Here is a 19,246-nt window from a genome sequence, read left to right on the forward strand (position 1 = left end):
TGCTACATGGTGGCTAGCTACACAACTATGGTTAGCATAATATAAACACAGTGAAGCTGGAGGATGAACGCTAACTTTTTTCAACTCGACAAAAGTTAACGTGAGGTTTCCCAATGTTTAGGGACAAATGCAATTACATGTCGGGATGATGTAAATGGACCAAAAGTCAGTCATTACTGAGATAATCCATTCACAGTACGAGGTTGGTCATTAATATACTGCTGCATGGGCTGGGCTGTTGTTACATTGTAAGGTTTTCAAAACTGAGTTTTAAAATGAATAGTGGTAATAAAAATTGAGAGAGGTCAACAGTTATCACAGCCTTTTTTAGGGGCTTGTTCAGATTAAGTAGGAAAAGATACAAAGCATTAAACATGCTAAAAACACAACAGCCTTAATAAATGCAGAGTAGTTTTGACCCGAAGGCAGGGTTCATCACTTAAAGACTGGATAGCCACCTGCTGTGAATGTTTTAATGCAGTACAGTTGTTATTATTATCACTTGTCACATCCTGATTATGACAGTTAAAATAAATAACATTCACATAAGAAATAAAATTGTCTCATGTAAACTGTATATGGTGTTAAATAGGCCTATACTACTGTACTTTTGTTTGGGGTTGCCACCTCAGCATGCAGTCAAGGCATCAGAATAATATAGGAAAATAATGAAAAAGCCTAACAATAGGTGCAGTTGTAAAGAGGTTTGCACAGTCTGTAAAATGAGTAATATATGTATTGATTGGGAAGCGTATCTGTAACCGGAAGGTCGCCGGTTTGATCCCCGGGCTCTCTGTCCTGGTCGTTGTGTCCTTGGGTAAGACACTCTACCCTACAGCCTACTGGTGTTGGCCAGAGGGGCCGATGGCGCGATATGGCAGCCTCACCTCTGTCAGTCTGCCCCAGGGCAGCTGTGGCTACAACCGTAGCTTGCCTCCACCAGTGTGTGAATGTGAGAGTGAATGAATAGTGGCATTGTAAAGCACTTTGGGTGCCTTGAAAAGCGCTATATAAATCCAATCCATTATTGTGTTTTTCATTGTGTAGCTATTTTTCTGCATTTGAAAATGCATTTGTGAACTAGCATGAAGTGTGGAAAGAGGGGAATGTTAATGCAATACTGAGAAACCCTCAGATTAAAGTGAAAACTAATCTTTAATTAGGATGATTACAGTCCATAGGGGGAAATGAACAGCAAAAATCAAGCTTTTTCAGAGAACTTGGAGCACTTGAAGGCAGGTTAACATATGACCTGACAAAGAACAAAGGAAATAGGTTATAAAATCCACACATAAGAATTAAGGGAAATGGACATAGCTGGGGAACAAAGCAAAACTTAAAAAGAAAGAAAAACTAAATGCAAGAGACAGGAGAAAAATGACTAGCAAAATAAAAACAAAACAAAACAGGGAATGAGAAACAATAGTTTGAAAGAGGGAGACAAGAACTTTACAGAATGAAGAACACTGAATGAGCACATTGAGCAAACACTGAGAGAAAAACTTCAAAGTTCTACAATCAGGACTACGGTAACTTTGTACTTTTACGTAGTTCTACAAAGGTCCCTGCAAAGTCACAGAAAATGTTAGTGGTAACGGTAAACAAAACCTTTAAAGCACTGTAATTCTTCATACTTGCAAACTGCTACACAGCGTACAGATTAGCAATGTGCCTCATTTCTGTGTAGGTCCTGATGGTGTCTGTGAAGGTTCTCAGTCATCGAGGTCATTGTAGTCTAAGGCAGCGGTCCCCAACCCCCGGGCCTCGGACCGGTACCGGTCCATGAGTCGTTTGGTACCGGGCCGCGAGAGTTGAGGCTCAGGTGTGAAATGTATAGTTTTCAGGGTTTTTATCAGTTTTCAGCGTTATCTTGTTATCGTTTTTATCGTTTACTCGGTTTTCGTGTGTTATGAATAAATTTTCTTTTTTTCGGTACCAGTACTAGTTTTATTTTGTTGTATTTATCCGCGACACCTTAAAGGCCGGTCCATGAAAATATTGTCGGGCGTAAACCGGTCCGTGGCGCAAAAAAGGTTGGAGACCGCTGGTCTAAGGAGTTAGAAAGAAAAGCGTCTGAACTTCTATAAGTTGCTTGAAGAGGTTTCACCTCTCATCCGAGAAGCTTCTTCAGTTCTAAGGTCAAATGGTGGAGAATCCCAGATTTAAACCCAGTGGGAGTATCCCCCCAAAGAGGGACAAAGGACCCCTGATGATCCTCTACCTAATCACATGAGCCAAGGTGTGAAAACGGGAGTGGGTCACAATCAGCCAGGGTTTCCCTAGCTGGTGTTAGGGAGGTTAAGAAAGACAGACAGCGAGGAATGCCCAGACCTCTACATTGGAGAGACCAAACAGCCACTTCACAAGCGCATGGCACAACATAGAAGCGCCACCTCCACGGGACAAGACTCAGCAGTCCATCTGCATCTAAAGGACAAAGGTCACTCTTTCAAGGATGCCAATGTTCACATTTTGGACAGAGAGGACAGATGGTTTGAAAGAGGAGTGAAAGAAGCCATTTATGTCCACTGTGAGTGACCATCTTTGAACAGAGGCGGTGGTTCACGACACCAACTGTCTGCCTTCTATAATCCAGTTTTGAGATCCCTTCCCAGACGACTTAATGCCCACTCACACCCTGGGCCATCTGATCTCAGGAAATCACATGATAAGGTGGGGCCACGTTTCACAATGAGCTCACCCGAAACCCTGGCTCATTGTGACCCACACCCGTTTTCACATCTTGGCTCATGTGATTAGGTAGAGAATCATCAGGGGGTCCTTTGTCCCTCTTTGGGGGGAAACTCCCACTGGGTTTAAATCTGGGACTCTCCACCGTTTGACCTTAGAACTGAAGAAGCTTCTCGGATGAGAGGTGAAACGTCTTCAAGCAACTTAAAGAAGTCCAGACGCTTTTCTTTCCAAGCTCCTTAGAGTAGGTCCTGATGATGTACAGATAACCTTTTAGGGTTTTCACTGAAACACCACAGCTATGACAATTTCTGAACTACCTTAAAATGCTTATTCAAACTCACCTTTTTACCATACCCCTTGACACCAATAAGTCATATAATGAATGCTGAAAGAAAGAAAAGCAAGTCTGTTTGACTGGAGGGTCACTTGAATAAATAAAGCTGCCTAAATGCAAATAACAATAATAATAATAATGATAATAATAAAATGTGTACTGAACAGTATCTATTGCAGGTAGCCAAAAAGATAAAAACCCTAACATCACTTCAGCCTTTAGCTTTGCTAGCAAGCCTGCTCTCAGTATCATGCTAGGAAAGAGTTTGTTTAATAGTTAACTAACACCTCTGTTAACTATATAGAATAGTACTAGTCATAGAGATTTAGTGCCAAGCTAGAGTAAAGACAGTGTGCTAATAACACTGTGTTTGCTACACTTGACTTGCAGGTGCAGTGTGTACGGTTGTGCCCTGCTGCTGACTGTGACTGCTCCTTTTTCCTCCTTTCAAAGAAGCTATTGCTGTTTTTACAACAAACAATGTCAGACTGTTCTGGCCTGTGCTTATACAAAAGTAAGCACTGTTAGGTCTTTTAGGTTATATTTGTATAAATGATCCATTTTCCTCTGATGAATTGTTCCCTAGCTTTTTGAAAAAAAATCTTCACCTTCTCTTCCAAAAGGTAAAAATTCCAAACTGTCAGTTTGTAAGCATCCCATAATCCACAGTGACCTCTCCATATAAAGTCTGTTTCCTTTCTGTATCGTTGCTGACTTGAAAGCGAACTGCTATTAAGCTTAGATGGAAAGTGCCCGTCCTTCACGCCTAGTTTCTTTTTAAAACTAAAATGTGAAATCTTCCGGAGTTAAACCCTTCACTTCTTACAGACATTTTTGTATTAAAAAAAAACTAAGCAATTCCAAATACATTATGATCACTTTAGTGTTACAAAATTTATTAAAAAAATTTTTTTAATTTAAAATGCTATTAAATCATATAGTATTTTTAATTATACAATCCTGTGATTTCATAAGCATTTAACATGTATTGTCCAAACTCATTAATATATCTTGAGAAAAATATAAAACATGTATTTTTGTTTTTATAAGTTTATGGTATATTTACCAGTTTTGGTCAATGATTCTAAAAAAGTACATAACCAATAAAAAATGCACCATTTTTTAAAAATATACCCTGTGAAGGTTTACAAATACTAAATGGAAATTATTTACTCATAAAAGGAACATTTATAGATGTTGTCACCATTTTCTTGGGATGAATGTGTGAGGTCAAATATTTCATGAATCTTACTTTATATGCATTTTTATGATTTTGGCTGCAGTACAGTGAACAATACCAAAGCCTGGAATAAGTATGCATTTCACATACCACCATGACCACCATCACATGAAACCAGGCTGTTATACAGAAATGGGAGAGGCAGGTTACCACCCCAGATGTGTCCTCGCCTGACCGGAGGAAAGCGGAGTGCCAGAAGGCTGCGACCAGCCTTTGGGCCAACGAGGGATTGCCAAGTCTAAACCACGGCATCTCCCCAACAGTTTTGACCAATTAAAAGCATCATACATAATTCTCTGTAATGTTAAGTAAAGGTCGCTCTCTTTCAGGACGTTGGTTACAGCTAACTGCTTGCAGACTGTGGTTTTCTGAATCAAAGAGATCCATGTACATGCTTATGGGTTGAACTGCTTGAGGCAATAAATGATTAGAAACTCAGACTACATCCTTCTTTTACTCAAGATAAAAAGAATGCGCAACAAATGCTTCCATCAAAACACAACATATGTGTTAATTGTCAACAAATCCAAGTAAAGGTACATAAACTAGTTTTAATGTCATTTTGTCATCTTTTACTGTCATTTTACTGTAATTTGATTCATATTTTATATATTAAAAAAATCTCATTCAGTTTTTCCTGTAAATCCTGTAAAACCTTACAGTAAAAAATATTTATTTGCAGTATACAGTTAAACATTTGAAACTAGAAGACAGCTACCTAAGCTATGAACTGAAACAACAATTTTTTATGAAGATGTCTTTATTAGATAGTATTTCTTACCTGTTTGCAGATGTAGAGCTTGGACAGTTGTTTTGTGTTTACATTTGCACTCTGACAGAGAGCCAGCAGGTGCCATGGGGCACAGAGCCACAGGAAACAAAGGGGGATCCATACAAGAACTGTCTGTTCCACACATAGTGGAAGGTCTGGGTCTGGTCGCTTCAGATATGAAACATTCTGAAGAACACATACAAACAAACACATATACATAACAAAGTCCCGCTGCCCTTCCAAGGGAACCATAAAGTTGTTTTAAAAATTCAACTGATTAACTTTTTGAAACCAGAAACTTTCTGAAACCAGAAAGTTAATCATTTTCTTTTCTGCCTTTTTGGAAGATGTCTCACAGTTGCTGTGACAAATAGAAACCATGACCTTCTTGTTTGTCCATTCTGTGTTGAACAGACTGACACAATAACATGAACAGCTTTTTACACGTATATCTTTCATTTTTACTGCCTTTTAATCAGCTTCACTTATCTTACAGCTTTTATTTCTCCAAAGCATAAAAAAAAAAGCAAAAAACTATGACATCAACATGTCCCTGACATGGTATTATAAGGTCAAATCAAATAAAATCAAAATTTATTTAGATAGCACATTTTAAAACAACAGTGTTGACCATAGTGCTTCACAGTCAGTAAAAGCATGAGACAATTAAAACAAACAATAAAACAGGACAACAAACAATAGGTAACAACACAATAAGCTAGAACAGCCAACTAGTTAGAATCAAAAGCCAAAGTAAAAAGATAAGTAATAATAATATAAAAAAAACCGCCAAAAACTATGACATCAACATGTCCCTGACATGGTATTATAAGGTGTTATATGTCTGTTTGCTGTCATTTTCAACATACCTTCCAGACAATTTACTTTGTATGTTACTAGTCTTATATGTTTGTTTGAATTAATTCTTCAGTCTTTCTGCTTGTTTAACTCACCCAAAAAATGGACCCACAGTACTCCTCCAGAGCTGCCGCACACATGCTTTACAGTGATAGCTTCAGTCAACCTCAGCTGATCAGACAAGCCGACGCCTCTCACCCTCTGCCCCACTACTGCCGGGTTTTACTCAAATACTGCTGCTTTCTCCTCTGTCCACCCACAGCTTACTGACAATTGTAGGATGTGGCTGTAAGGGACTTTGATCCATGAGGTTTTTTAAGCAGAAAAAAAAAGTTGCTTATTCCCTCTACAGAGAAATGACATTAATCCAACAGAGAGGTGCTGGATTAGCGTAGAGAATACAAGATTCGAATCTGTACCTGGTTTCTACAAAAAGTACACTACAGGCTTTCTAGTGAGTCAGTGAAAACATTCAACCGATAAAGCAAAATCATTTACAGAATCAAGCTTTGTAATTTGCGCAAATAAGCTCCTGAGAGAGGAAAAAAAGTGAAGGACTTACATAAGTCTTACCATGCTCTTTTAACTGTGTTAGGGGGAAAACCTACTGAAAAGGGGAAGGGGACGGGAGCATTTAGGGATTTGGAGGGAGTGGGGTCATTAGATCCCTTTTCCTGTTATTTTCTACATAAATATTTTAAACCAGTAAGGTTTTGATAAATGATTGTTGTCTGACTTTAAAATAAGAAAAGTACTCTAGTTCCACTTTGTCATAAGTACACATACAGTTGTGGTCAAACATTTACATAAACTCATCATTGATATGAATGTCATTCTATTTTTTTGGCTTTTAATGATTTCTTTGAAGTCTGTCATGGTCCAGGTGTGTGCCAGTGTGTCTCCCTCCGAGCCGGCATCTCCACCCCTGGGAGGAGCCTCAGTGTTCTGCTGATTGCTCACACCTGTGGGTAATTTAGCCGGGGACTCATAAGGCCAGCGTACTCAACCTCTCTTTGCCAGATTCTCAGCTAACCCTAGTTAGTGCAGGCCACCACCGTGAGTTCGCACTCGCTTGGTGAATTACCTTGTCTCATCGTGTGTTTCTCTCATAGCCACACCAAGCTGCCAAACATTAATCTCTGCCGAAGAGCTCCAACTGGACCACCTGACAGTCCCACAGGCTGTTCACCTGAACCACCTGCCTGCCTCCCTGCCTCCACGCCAGGAATTTCGGACCACACACCCGGACCACTCACCCCTCCACGTCACCACCGACCACCCGCGGCAAGTACGAAGTATGAAGGAAGATTCAGAACAAACGGCTTATCCATATTTCTCCTGAACCATACCTGAACGTCTGTACTCTATTTACAGTGACTCTGACCCAGATTGCTTACTTAGCCCAGGCTGCTTAAGACCCCTTTGATTCAGTTGTGGCACTCCGCACTTGTTAACCTCACTTTCCAGTTTATGAACACTTACTGAGTAAATAAACAGTCTCTAAAACTACTTACGTGCTGTTCAGCATCCTGCATTTGAGTCCTTTCACCTTTGAGGCGGCCTCGGCCGTGACCAGAGATGGGCAGTAACGCGTTACCGGTAACATGTTACCAGTAACATGTTACCAGTAACACGTTACTGTAATCTGATTAATTTTTCAAGTAACGAGTAAAGTAAGGGATTACTATTGCAAAAACGGTAATTAGATTACCGTTACTTTCCCATAGGAATACTGCGTTACTAAAACCGTGTTTGTTTGTTTGTTTGTTTGTTTTTTGCAAGAATGTCTCACGACAGTGACGTAAGCGAGTGCGCCGTTAGTGACAACAGCTGTGTGCAGATCAACAATGGATCACATATCGATTGTGGGAGAGAGTATGAGCGTGCAGCGTGGAAGTACTGACCTTTGAGTTTGATTCCATTAAAAAGTGACAAAAACATTAGCGTCCATTGTGCGTGGGAAGAAAACTTTTTTTTACAGCGAAAAAAACCCCCTAAACCAGAGGTGTGGACTCGAGTCACATGACTTGGACTCGAGTCAGACTCGAGTCATTAATTTTATGACTTTAGACTTGACTTGAAAAAATGTTCTAAGACTTGTGACTTGACTTGGACTTTTACACCAATGACTTGGGACTTGAATTGGACTTGAACCGGTTTACTTGAAAAGACTTGATATTTTACCCCAAATATAAAATTTAACATGCATATTATATAGAGATTGAAAATGTGACGTCATTCACGGGTAGAACCGCAAAGGATTCTGGGAACTCGTGGCAAGCGGTACTAGGCTTTCAATTAAAATCCGTTATACAGAGATAAAAAGAAACACAAAAATGTCAAGAAGCTGTTGTATTATTAACTGCAATAGCCGGTCGCATGACAGCCACGGGAAGCCGACGGGTAAAGAGATCGGTTGTTATCGGATTACGTCGTTGAAGAGAAATTGTTCGAGCCATGTTTCCGAAGTAACAAAGAGGCGACGGGTGTCCTGGATTGCAGCCATTCAAAGACCAAATATAACGTCCCAGAACACTCCAGCTCACAGGTTAGTCTGCTCCAAGCATTTACACGAAGGTCAGTCTGCTGCTGTAGTTAATGCGTCACTTTCATAACATAATTGGTGATATAGGTTACAAGCAAGTCTGGCGCTGAACAGAAATTGTCACGCTATGCTCCTTTATTTATTGTGCATAAATAGTGAATTGTCCTGACACAATATTGCGTTTCGCTTCTGTTATTATGGTACATTGACAAAAACATATACTTTTATTCACAGGATAAAACAGGTTTTTTGTATCACTAATTGCCCAGTACGATTACAGCATACAATATTATTGTCACTGCTACATTTCTGTGATGCTACCAGAAATTATTTCCACTACTAATTAATTACCGTTGAGCTCAAAGGTCCTATTAATAAACGGTTAAGGAATGTGTATTTATGACGACAATTTGTGAGACTGGTAAACTTATGATATGTACGATGGTCTTTCGTTCTACACGGTGCATTTCAAGGTCCTGCACCCATCCGGCGGTAAACTGTACCTGGGCTTGTTGCAGTGACCTGAAGTTACTAAACTTCATGAGTGTGTGCACTCACTCCAAGAACCGTATGATTATAAATATGCATATAAATATGCTACGATGAGATAGCTGACTTCATCTAACTAGCAAATGTTGTCCAGGCTACGTTGGTGATGCAGTTTTTTTTAATGTGTATGATATTTTTGTCATGCGATTTTAAAGCTGGTCCTACAACCGCATCCAAGAATAACATGCAGCTTATCTCAGAACCGTCGGTGAAAATTATTATTGGAGCTAGGTTTAATTGAGCTGCATTTTAAAGAGGTGCAATTTCACAATTTGTGTATATTTTCTAAGTTCACTATTTTGTCATGTGTTGAGAAAAACACAGATTTTAAAATTACATGGTCTAATATTTACATTTAGCATAACTGCAACATGCTTTTTTTTTTTTTTTTTTAAGACTCGAAAGGACTTGAAATTCAAAGTTTCAGACTTGAGACTTGACTCGGACTTTTACACCAGTGACTTGAGACTCGACTCTGACTTGCCTGACATTACTTGAGACTTGAGGATAAAGACTTGAGACTTACTTGAGACTTGCAAAACAATGACTTGGTCCCACCTCTGCCCTAAACTTCCAAGCAAGCACAGAGTGCGCAACGATGTAATGGGAAATTCACAGAGAAAGTCGCGGATTCTTCAACTGACCGCGGCACACCTGCACCAGGGTAAACCTCCGCCTACCACAGTCCTGCTTTACAGGTGAAAATAGAGCAACAGGACCGCTGAGTCTTTGACTTGATTTATTTTCTGCTGTGTTTTACTTGCATCTATTTGAAAGAGTGAGTGTAAACACAAAAAATATTTTATTTTATGTGCTGGAATGTGCAGAAAATAGGTTTAAATGTTAAACTAATTTATGCAAGTCATAGAATGTTACATATAATTAAATTTTTGCTTGATGCATAAAGTTAAAAGATTAAAACTGATAAAACAAGTTAAAAAAAAAGACTTTTCCATTTGATTACATTTTGTATGATGTGTAGAAAAAGTAGAATTGGGCTGACAGATCTATCGCTTTATCACCTCTTCAGGTTGTAAATCGTGTTTTTAAAAAGTAACTAAGTAATTACTTTTGAAAATAAGTAATTAGTAAAGTAATGGGATTACTTTTTTGGGGAAGTAATCAGTAATTAGTTACTGATTACTTTTTTCAAGTAACTTGACCAACACTGGCCGTGACAAAGTCATCGTTTTCAAGGATGAAATGATTGTACAGCATACATCCTGAGTCACTTTAAAAAAACAAGAATTGGGTGCACAGGATGAATTTATTTTGGATTTTCTCTAATCAAGACAGGGTCAAACATATAAATACATGTCCACTAATATTTGGTCAAATGTATGGGCAGAAATCTGTGCCATCATAAACTGAATTTGAATAAGTTAAATTTGAATTTGAATTGCTCAGATTGAATCTGAATTGTAACTTGAATAAATGCTTTTGAAAACTGAATTTGAATTAGTCTAATTTGAAATTGAATTTATGGTTTGAAAATGATCATCACTAAATTGAAATTGAATTTTATATTTTGAAAATGAATTGATTTGCTTTGAAACTGCATTTTTATCCTTAAAAAATTCAGCTCTCGAATAATTTCAGTCTCACTTCTCACCTTTCAGTTTCAGTTCTACAATTCAATTTCAGTTCCAAAATTCAGTTTTTTGGAACTTGCATCCGGTTCCGGTTCAAGCGCAGATTAATGGAACTACGTTTTACTAGCGGACCGAAAGTGTTACTGATGGGAATCTACAGCATGTTGAGCTGAATTAAGACTTCAGAAGTCATTCATCATGTCGAATGACCAGCGGATAAACTCTCAGGTTGGTAATAAATGTACTACATGTATAAGAACAAGCGTCATGTTAACAAATGATAGCCGTAAGGTAACTTTTATGCTTATTGTAGCTGCTAGCTAAAAACGCTAATTTAGCGTAGTTTGCCCTGAATTCAGCTTTGACAAAACAAATATGATCGACTGTTTCTAGTAGAATTCCAAAGTTGTCATCTTGTACCCTCTCAGAGTACCCCCTCTGTATGCTTACAGAGACCCCTACAGTAGGGAAACATGCAAAACAGTGCATATATACAATTTAGTGATGATCATTTTCAAACCATAAATTCAATTTCAAATTAAACTAATTCAAATTCAGTTTTCAAAAGCATTTATTCAAGTTACAATTCAGATTCAATCTGAGCAATTCAAATTCAAATTTAACTTATTCAAATTCAGTTTATGATGGCACAGATTTCTGCCCATACAAACGTCCCTTTGTAAGTTACACCTCAGGGTGACATTTTTGGTTGCTGTCAACAAGATTCTGGAGTAATTATGGCTGGATATTTGACCATCTTCTGGACAGAATTGGTAGAGTTTAAATGGGTGAGTTTCCTAGCATAGACCCGGTTTTAAGTGTAATCCACAAATTTTCAGTAAGGTTGAGGTTAGGGTTGGGAAGACCATTCCCGAAGCCTAATATTAGCCTGTTTTATCCATTCCAAAGCCAGTTTTAATAGATGGATGTAAATGGATGCAGAGGCCTGATGAACAGACTAATAACATTGTATCAAAAAAGAGGTTTTTTTTTTTTTAAATTAAAACCAGTTAAGCATGATTTCAGAAAGAAATTTTATTTTTTACACAAAATGCGTTACATTTACAATATGGTTTTCCTATGTTGTTCCCTATAGATACGACACATATGTCAGTTTTGCTGCGAGATCGATCAACTTTAGACCAGACAACAAACGACGGAGGCTCCGGAAAAGTGCTATCAAACGATGAGTTTATTAACAGCCCGGAGAAAACATCAACATATGTCTTCTGACCAAAATACATGTTGTGGATACTTATAAAGCAGTGGGGTACACGCCCCCCCATGGCGTCAATGACAGATTAGAATAGGTTCCAGACCTTAGTCACAGTTAATCGTACATCTTTTAATAGCTATAAGCAGACATAGAACTTCTCTTTTCTATAACACCTTCCATACAAGGTAATAATCTTAAGCCCTCAGGGTCTCTGAGGCTAATTATTGACTCTGCTCATCTGTTACCAAGTAGAATAAAATGCAACAGGTTTGCAACAAGAAGCTGGAAACATTGGGGCCTCTGCTCAGGCCTATTCCTAGATTATATGTATTATATGTACTGTAAGCATGCATTGCAGTTATCCTTCTATGTTCTAGTTTCCCTCAGCATGTATCACCTGGACAGTCACGCCAGTGAAGCTTAAGACCCTTAATGAACTGAACATCAACTCTAACCAAGCACATTCATGCATTGTGTATAAAATGAACTCAACCTGTAAAAATAGAAAGGTCAATGTGATGACAAACATATTCAATGCAATTTTTATAAACCCTGCAGGAAATATTACCGATAAATGATACTGTAAAACATGTTATTAATAAATTCTTCATAAGGCAGATTATATGGTAGCAATAAAAGAATCTCTGAATCCCAACGGTTTCTTTACATAAAAGTAAAATCAGGTCTTCACAATGAAACCTACAAATAAAACACATACACAGAAAATTGTGGCCCTAAATCTTCCCTAAAAAAACAGTATAAGTAGAGATTATAAATTTGTGCTGCTTTCTGGTGTTATCCCAGCATCCCTTGCCATGGCGTAGAAATGACCTTCATTTTCAAGCAGGTTGCTCGGCGAATCAAATTCCACTATTTTTCCAACATCAAGCACCATTACCCTGTTAGAAAGACACACAGGATTTAATAGTAGCCCACTGAGAAATGTCCATACTGTGTGGCTTTGGCAGCCCCAGCTCAAAAGTGAAAACTGATGTGTAAATATTTGTGCTGTCTCTGTGAACAGTTAACTCAGGGGAGATACAACAGACACCGGAGGGAAAGGGTACGCTCATTATTCTAAGGAATCAAAGTTTAAAGGGTTACACAAATAGTGCTGCCTTTTATTACAAGGTTGAGGTCAGGGCCAATCTGTTGTACTGCTAGTTGTTCACTTTTATAATGTCCTGCTAAACTGGCAGAACTATCTAGCATATACCCATTTAAAGATTCATTGAATCCAAGTGAAGTTACTAGTGATGTAACTTCACTTGATGTAACGCCAAAGTATAAACCAAAACAGAACAGAAATGGAAAGCAAAATAATCTAAGTAATGAAAAGAACACACAGAAGACCTACAAATGCACAGTATCAGATAGTCAGCTCAACATCTTAGCCAAAATAAAGTAACTTACAGTAAAGTAAGTTTAGGTTCAAGTCCAAGTGTTAAAACTACTAATGGAAAACAGAGTCAGTACCCCTTGGTCTAGATCATTTGGTCAAATATTACTCTCATGTATGATTAGGGGTGGGTTTAAAAAATTGATTTCCCAATTCAAATCGATTTTAATTTGAATAATGCGATATCGATTCAGTAAATCCTGAAATCTGTTTTTTAATATAAATGTATTTTCCAGAAGCACCAGCTTAAAACTTACCAAACTATTTCAGCAATCGCCATACAGCTAAACTAGGGTAAATGGATACCACGAAAAGATGTAAACACAAAGCAAGATCCAACGGCACGTACATGTACATGCTGTTGGGTGCTGAAAGCCGATATCTCATAGATTCTGAAACTACATGTTTTGTCAATCTCCGACCAAAATTCACTGAACCAGCAGCAAAACAAGACCAAATTTAAGCTTCATGTCAGAAAAACATCGTCATGAATTCCAAAAATGTTAAGGGAAAAGGTATAACTCACCTAGAGCTGTCCATGATACTGTGCAGGCGGTGGGCGATGGTAAGGACTGTGCAGTCTGAGAACTCTTTGCGGATGGTGTTCTGAATCAGGTTGTCTGTCTCCAGGTCAACAGCTGCCGTGGCTTCATCCAGAATTAGGATACGTGACTTTCTCAGGAGAGCTCGGGCCAGACACAGCAGCTGCCTCTGCCCAACACTGGAAAGATTGTATTAAAGTATTGATATCGTAAGAGGGTTTTTGTAGCGCAAAAGAAAAAAGTAAACCACAAATGACACTCATGTGTTCAAATACAATTAGGGTTTATGTAAGTTTTGCAGAACATTACATAAGGTTTAGAATAACGAACTGTACAAAACTTATACTTATATATAACTTATACCCAGAGGCCGTATTGTTAATTTTATTACCCACCTGAGGTTTTCTCCTCCCTCTGCCACTTTATGCTGTAATCCTTCCTGCAGCCCTGATACATAGCTCTTTAGATGAGAGAGCTCCAGCACTCTCCAAATCTCCTCATCGCTGAACTTGTCAAATGGATCCAGGTTCATCCTCAGTGACCCCGAGAACAAAACGGGATCCTGTGCACACGGGATTACAAATATCAGTGTACTTTTAGAAATATCAAACTCTTTGACAAGGTTATTGTTTATATTTATGTGTATACCTGTGGTATAATTGTGAGTCTGTGTCTCAGGTCGTGCAGGCCTATTGTAGCGATATCTACATCATCAATGAGGATGCGACCTTCAGCAGCTTCAATAATTCTAAACAGGCAGTTGGTAAGACTTGATTTCCCAGCTCCTGTGCGACCAACAATACCGATCTGAATGCAGTGAGAGAAAACACATAAGATCAAAATAACAGCTGGCACATATTTGAAGAAAAAAAAAAACATCTACACATTTTCTTTCTGGATATAAATTGTATTTAACAGTATAGCAATAAATAATGCAATAATAAGCAAATATACTCAGTCTGTACTTAGTTTGTAAAAGATCTTAGACATTTCAGTAATGTTACAGAAAGAAGCAACATTTTTCAGAGGTAGCAGATATTTTACAGTGCTTATAGTCATCACTGCTATTGACAGTAATTCCGTGATATATGTTATTGCAATGCAGACAGTCTTTACTCAGTTTTACTTTGACACCAATATTTCAAAGTTGTCAGTGTTTGAGCTTACTCCAATCCATTGGGGACTCTGTTGTCCTATTGGGAGACTTCAGTGCACACGTGGGGGACCTGGAGGGGCGTGACTGGGAGGAACAGCCTCCCGGATCTGAACCCGAGCGGTGTTTTGTTGTTGGACTTCTGTGCAAACCAGTGCATGTAGCACCAGGATGCTTTAGGCCACAGGTTGATGATTGATTTTGTAATTGTATCACCAGTCCTGTGGCCATATGTTCTGGACACTCAGATAAAGAGAGGGGCTGAGCTGTCAGCTGATCACCATCTGATGGTGAGTTGGATCAGGTGGCGGAGGAGGATGCTGGACAGGCCTGGTGCACCTAAATGTATACTTAGGGTGTGCTGAGAATTGCTTAGCAGAGGCCCCAGTCTGCGAGATCTTCAACGCACACCAAACAACTTCTTGGTGGCAGAGCCCCTGGGGTGGATGAGGTATGCCCTGAGTTCCTGAAGGCTCTAGATATTGTAGGGCTGTCCTGGTTGACACACCTCTACAGTGTTGCGTGGACATCAGGGGCGGTACCTCTGGATTGATAGATGGTTCCCATTTTTAAGAAGGGGGACCGGAGGGTTTATTTCAGTTATGGGGGATCACACTCCTCAGCCTCCCCGGGAAAGTCTATGCCAGGGTGCTGGAAAGAAGGGTCTGTCTGTTAGTCGAACCTCGGATACAGGAGGAACCATGTGGTTTTCGTCCTGGTTGTCGAACACAGGACCAGCTCTTTATCCTCTCAAGGATACTTGAGTGTGCATGGGAGTTTTCCCAACCAGTCTACATGTGTTTTGTGGACGTGGAGAAGGCATTCGACCGTGTCCCTTGGAGTGTCCTGTGCTCCAGGAGTATGAGATCCTTGGCCCATTGCTACGGGCCATTCAATCCTTATACAACCATTGCAAGAGCTTGGCCGCATAGCCGGCAATGTCAGGCTCGTTCTTGTTTGGTGATGGGCTCTGCCAGGGCTGCTCTTCTGATCATAAATTTTATGGATAGAATTTCTAGGCGCAGCCAAGTGACGGAAGGCTTTCACTTGGGTGGTCTCAGAATCTCATCTCTGCTTTTTGCAGATGATGTGGTTCTGTTGGCTTCATCGGGTAATGGCCTCCAGCTCGCACTGGAACAGTTTGCAGCCGAGTGTGAAGCGGTGGGAATGAAAATCAGCACCTCCAAATCTGAGGCCATGGTCCTCAGCAAGAAAGCAAAGACCCAGGAAACCATGGAGAGATTATATCTCTTGGCTGGCCTGGAAATGCCTTGGTGTTCCCCTGGATAAGCTAGAGGAGGTGACTAGGTAGAGGGAGGTCTGGGCTTCTCTGCTTAGGCTGCTGGCCCCGCGAATCGGTCCTGGATAAGCACAAGAAGATGGATGGATGGATGTATTGATAGCAATGCTGAATATTCCGGCCTAGCAAAAAAAAAAGTTTGGGAACAACTGCCCATAAACTAGTTACATGTTTACATATCACAGCTGATTATAATATACAGTAATACACATAATGTATAAATTAAAAGAAAAACTGATAGTTCACATTATTTTACAGTTTAATTATATGTAATTACTGTCAACACAGATTGATCTGTGGCATCTTTCTTGAGTAATTGATTAATAGATTGGTCTATAAAACATAAAAAAAACCCCAAACAATAGAATGTCAATGTCTTACAGCACAAAGTCCAAATTACAAATTTCAACATAATAGCTTTTCTAAACTCAAATAAAAAATGATGTGCAGGTCTGTATCTGGAAGCTACATTTTAGATACAGTTGGCCAATGTCAGCCAGCAGAAAGCTTGCACATGTTGTTAATAGTTAACCTTTTAAATTAAAAAATAGTGGTACAATTTTATATATTATGGATTTTTCAATGAGGGAGAAAAAATCTTCCCAATGATTTAATGTCCATCCAATTTTTTTCTTTTTCTTTTTTAGCAGTGCATACTTTTGTATCTTTGGTGAATATGATATCAGATACAGTAAAACCTATAACTTTTACAGGAACTTTATACATATATGGAGACTCTCCCTCTCACGCTCACACACACACACCTTCTCAGTGCTGTTGATGTCACAAGTGATTCCATGCAGCACTAAATCCAATTCAGGTCTGTAACGGACTTTGTAGTTCTCAAAATGCACTCTTCCTGCCTCTGGCCACATCTGTGGAGGTCGAGTGTCAGTTACCCAGTCAGCCTGTAACAACAGAAAAAGAAGCAGAACGCATGTGTAATATAATACAAAAGCTATCAAATTGAGCTAAGGTAGCTCTTTTATATGTTGTGCGTTAATATTCAAACCAAGATAAATAAGAAACAAAATTATACAGACGCCATACATACAGACATGCACACATTACACCACTAAAATAAAGGAAAAAAGAAAACTTAAAAAGATGTCACACTTGGTAAAAAATTAAATAGCTCAAATGAAAATATGCAACCAAGATTAACAATTAAGGCCAAGTGTACATGTGCAATGTTATATTCTAAATCAGATTAAATTCAGTATGAACATCATGATGGGATGTGCTAATCAGTGGAGCTCTGGTGCCATTATGAATAAACAACCCAACTCAAATATAACAGGTGGAGTTCAAACATGTGAAATCAAATGTTAGTGAAACATAAAATTAAATTGTTGCATCAAAATCCTGTTTGTTTGACAATTATCTGAACTATTATCGGTAGTATGTTAAGAAACAGTGGAGAAACAGCAGCTGGGAATAAAAGTATTATCACTGTACAGTGAGCAAACACGGCAGTTGATGTCGCACACAAGCGTATTAGATTCCTGTTGAACTGTTACAGTTACAATAAACTCACAGCCTGTAGAAATCTTAAAATTCATGTCCTATTTAAGAAAACAGTAGATTTTGATTCAACCAAAATATAAATAATGTCATATGGCAGCATGGTAGTTAGCACCCACACACCCTATGGTAGCTGGGATAGGCTCCAGCACCCCCGTGACCCAGATAAGGATAGACTGAAGAGAATGGATGAATGGATAAATAATGTCTTGCTCACAAAGTATTTCTACATGCCTCGTTCTTAAGCTGAGTGTATTCGTTCACTCTCTCCACAGCTACAATATTGGTCTCCAGCGCTGAGGTCGTCATCACCAGCCAGTTGAGGGTCTGGGTTACCTGCAGAACCCCAACAGGAGAGAGGTCTGTGTTTACATTATTTCTGCATTTTATTAATATCACACATATAAAAACTGATGAAATAAGGATAAATTCTGAGTGTTTTTGTGACTGACATTAAGGGCATATGATACAGATAGGCCAACCACATTACTGTCAATAGAATCTCTGGAAATGACAGCAAACAGAGCAGCAAAAAACACCACCAGGTTTCCAACAAACTCCAGACGTATGGCCAGCCATCTGTCAAGAAAACAAACCCCACAAATATGCACACAAACAAATTTTAGGGTCTCATCATTTAGCATCACATGCTTATCTGTATTTGGTACACTGTTCAATGTCTGACCTGTCAGACACGATCCGCAGATAGATACTTTTGAGGTTTTCATCTATAGTTACTTCATTGTGTTTAAGAAACCTTTCTTGATGCTTGTAGGCTCTTATCACTGACAGGCCGGACACCGTCTCACCAAAGTGAGAGTATATCGGTGAGCGAGACACCGAGTCCAGCCGGCGCAGCTGTCTTGAAGCGGCAATATAAAAGCGCTGGGTGTAGAGAGAAAGACAAAACAAAATCAGTTTGCATTTCATATTATAGGAAAGTTAGGGTAGCTTTTTTTTTACATATCTTCTTTACCTTGTTTAGCTTACCTGTACAAAGAAATAGATCAGGGCCAGAGGAATGATAACTATGGCAAAGAAAGGAGTTGCCATGCAGATGACAAATACGGTCCCCAGTACAGACATCAGACACAGAAGGCAGGAGCGCAAGGAAGCAGGAATGGCCTCATCTATGGTAAAAATGTCCTTTGGGATAATATTTGGAGAGTTAGTATTTATTAAAGTCACAGGACAATTTTATTTATAGTGCACATGTAAAAACATAAAAAGTACATAATTAGCAAAATTATAAGTGTAAATAATACTAGAAGAATAAAGTCAATTATTATAAAAGCTAAAGTCAGGATATTGGAAAAAATGTCAATGATAAGTCATGGATGTTCCTCAGTGACTAAACACTTTTAAAGTTTTGAGTTATTCCAAAGATTATAGCTGAGTCAAAGAATATAGTCTTACAGCCACTCTAAAGACTTAATAATTTAATAATTAATTATTAGTCCATGAAGACCCATTGGCTGTTATAAGTAGGATTTGAGGATACAAGAGAAATTAGCTCCTTCTTCCCTTT

The 19,246-nt window shown here is 38.9% G+C and overlaps 2 protein-coding genes across 3 annotated transcripts in view; both read right to left on the minus strand.

Moving 5' to 3' along the window:
• LOC146695524 (ATP-binding cassette sub-family C member 2-like) overlaps nucleotides 1-6,250 on the minus strand; it is a 31,878-nt gene extending 25,628 nt beyond the window's left edge. The window contains exons 1-2 of the mRNA XM_085477746.1: nucleotides 5,994-6,250; nucleotides 5,050-5,226 (exon numbers count right to left, since the gene is read on the minus strand). Coding sequence (XP_085333872.1) covers nucleotides 5,050-5,226; nucleotides 5,994-6,038 — 222 coding nt within the window. The 5' untranslated portion in view covers nucleotides 6,039-6,250. The remainder of the gene's footprint in view (nucleotides 1-5,049; nucleotides 5,227-5,993) is intronic.
• A 5,354-nt stretch (nucleotides 6,251-11,604) lies between these two features.
• The window catches only part of LOC146695525 (ATP-binding cassette sub-family C member 2-like), a 35,018-nt gene continuing 27,376 nt past the window's right edge, over nucleotides 11,605-19,246 (minus strand). For both annotated transcript variants that reach the window (XM_085477750.1, XM_085477751.1), the window contains 9 exons: nucleotides 18,709-18,864; nucleotides 18,404-18,603; nucleotides 18,171-18,297; nucleotides 17,953-18,054; nucleotides 16,959-17,102; nucleotides 14,390-14,548; nucleotides 14,137-14,303; nucleotides 13,726-13,920; nucleotides 11,605-12,699 (listed from right to left, as the gene is read on the minus strand). In XM_085477750.1, the coding sequence (XP_085333876.1) occupies nucleotides 12,570-12,699; nucleotides 13,726-13,920; nucleotides 14,137-14,303; nucleotides 14,390-14,548; nucleotides 16,959-17,102; nucleotides 17,953-18,054; nucleotides 18,171-18,297; nucleotides 18,404-18,603; nucleotides 18,709-18,864 (1,380 nt within the window). In that variant the 3' untranslated portion in view covers nucleotides 11,605-12,569. The remainder of the gene's footprint in view (nucleotides 12,700-13,725; nucleotides 13,921-14,136; nucleotides 14,304-14,389; nucleotides 14,549-16,958; nucleotides 17,103-17,952; nucleotides 18,055-18,170; nucleotides 18,298-18,403; nucleotides 18,604-18,708; nucleotides 18,865-19,246) is intronic.

This window comes from Copadichromis virginalis, linkage group LG13 (genome assembly GCF_057382275.1).
Source record: "Copadichromis virginalis isolate Kocher_CV1m ecotype Utaka linkage group LG13, C_Virginalis_male_GT1.1, whole genome shotgun sequence".
Lineage (NCBI taxonomy): Eukaryota > Metazoa > Chordata > Actinopteri > Cichliformes > Cichlidae > Copadichromis > Copadichromis virginalis.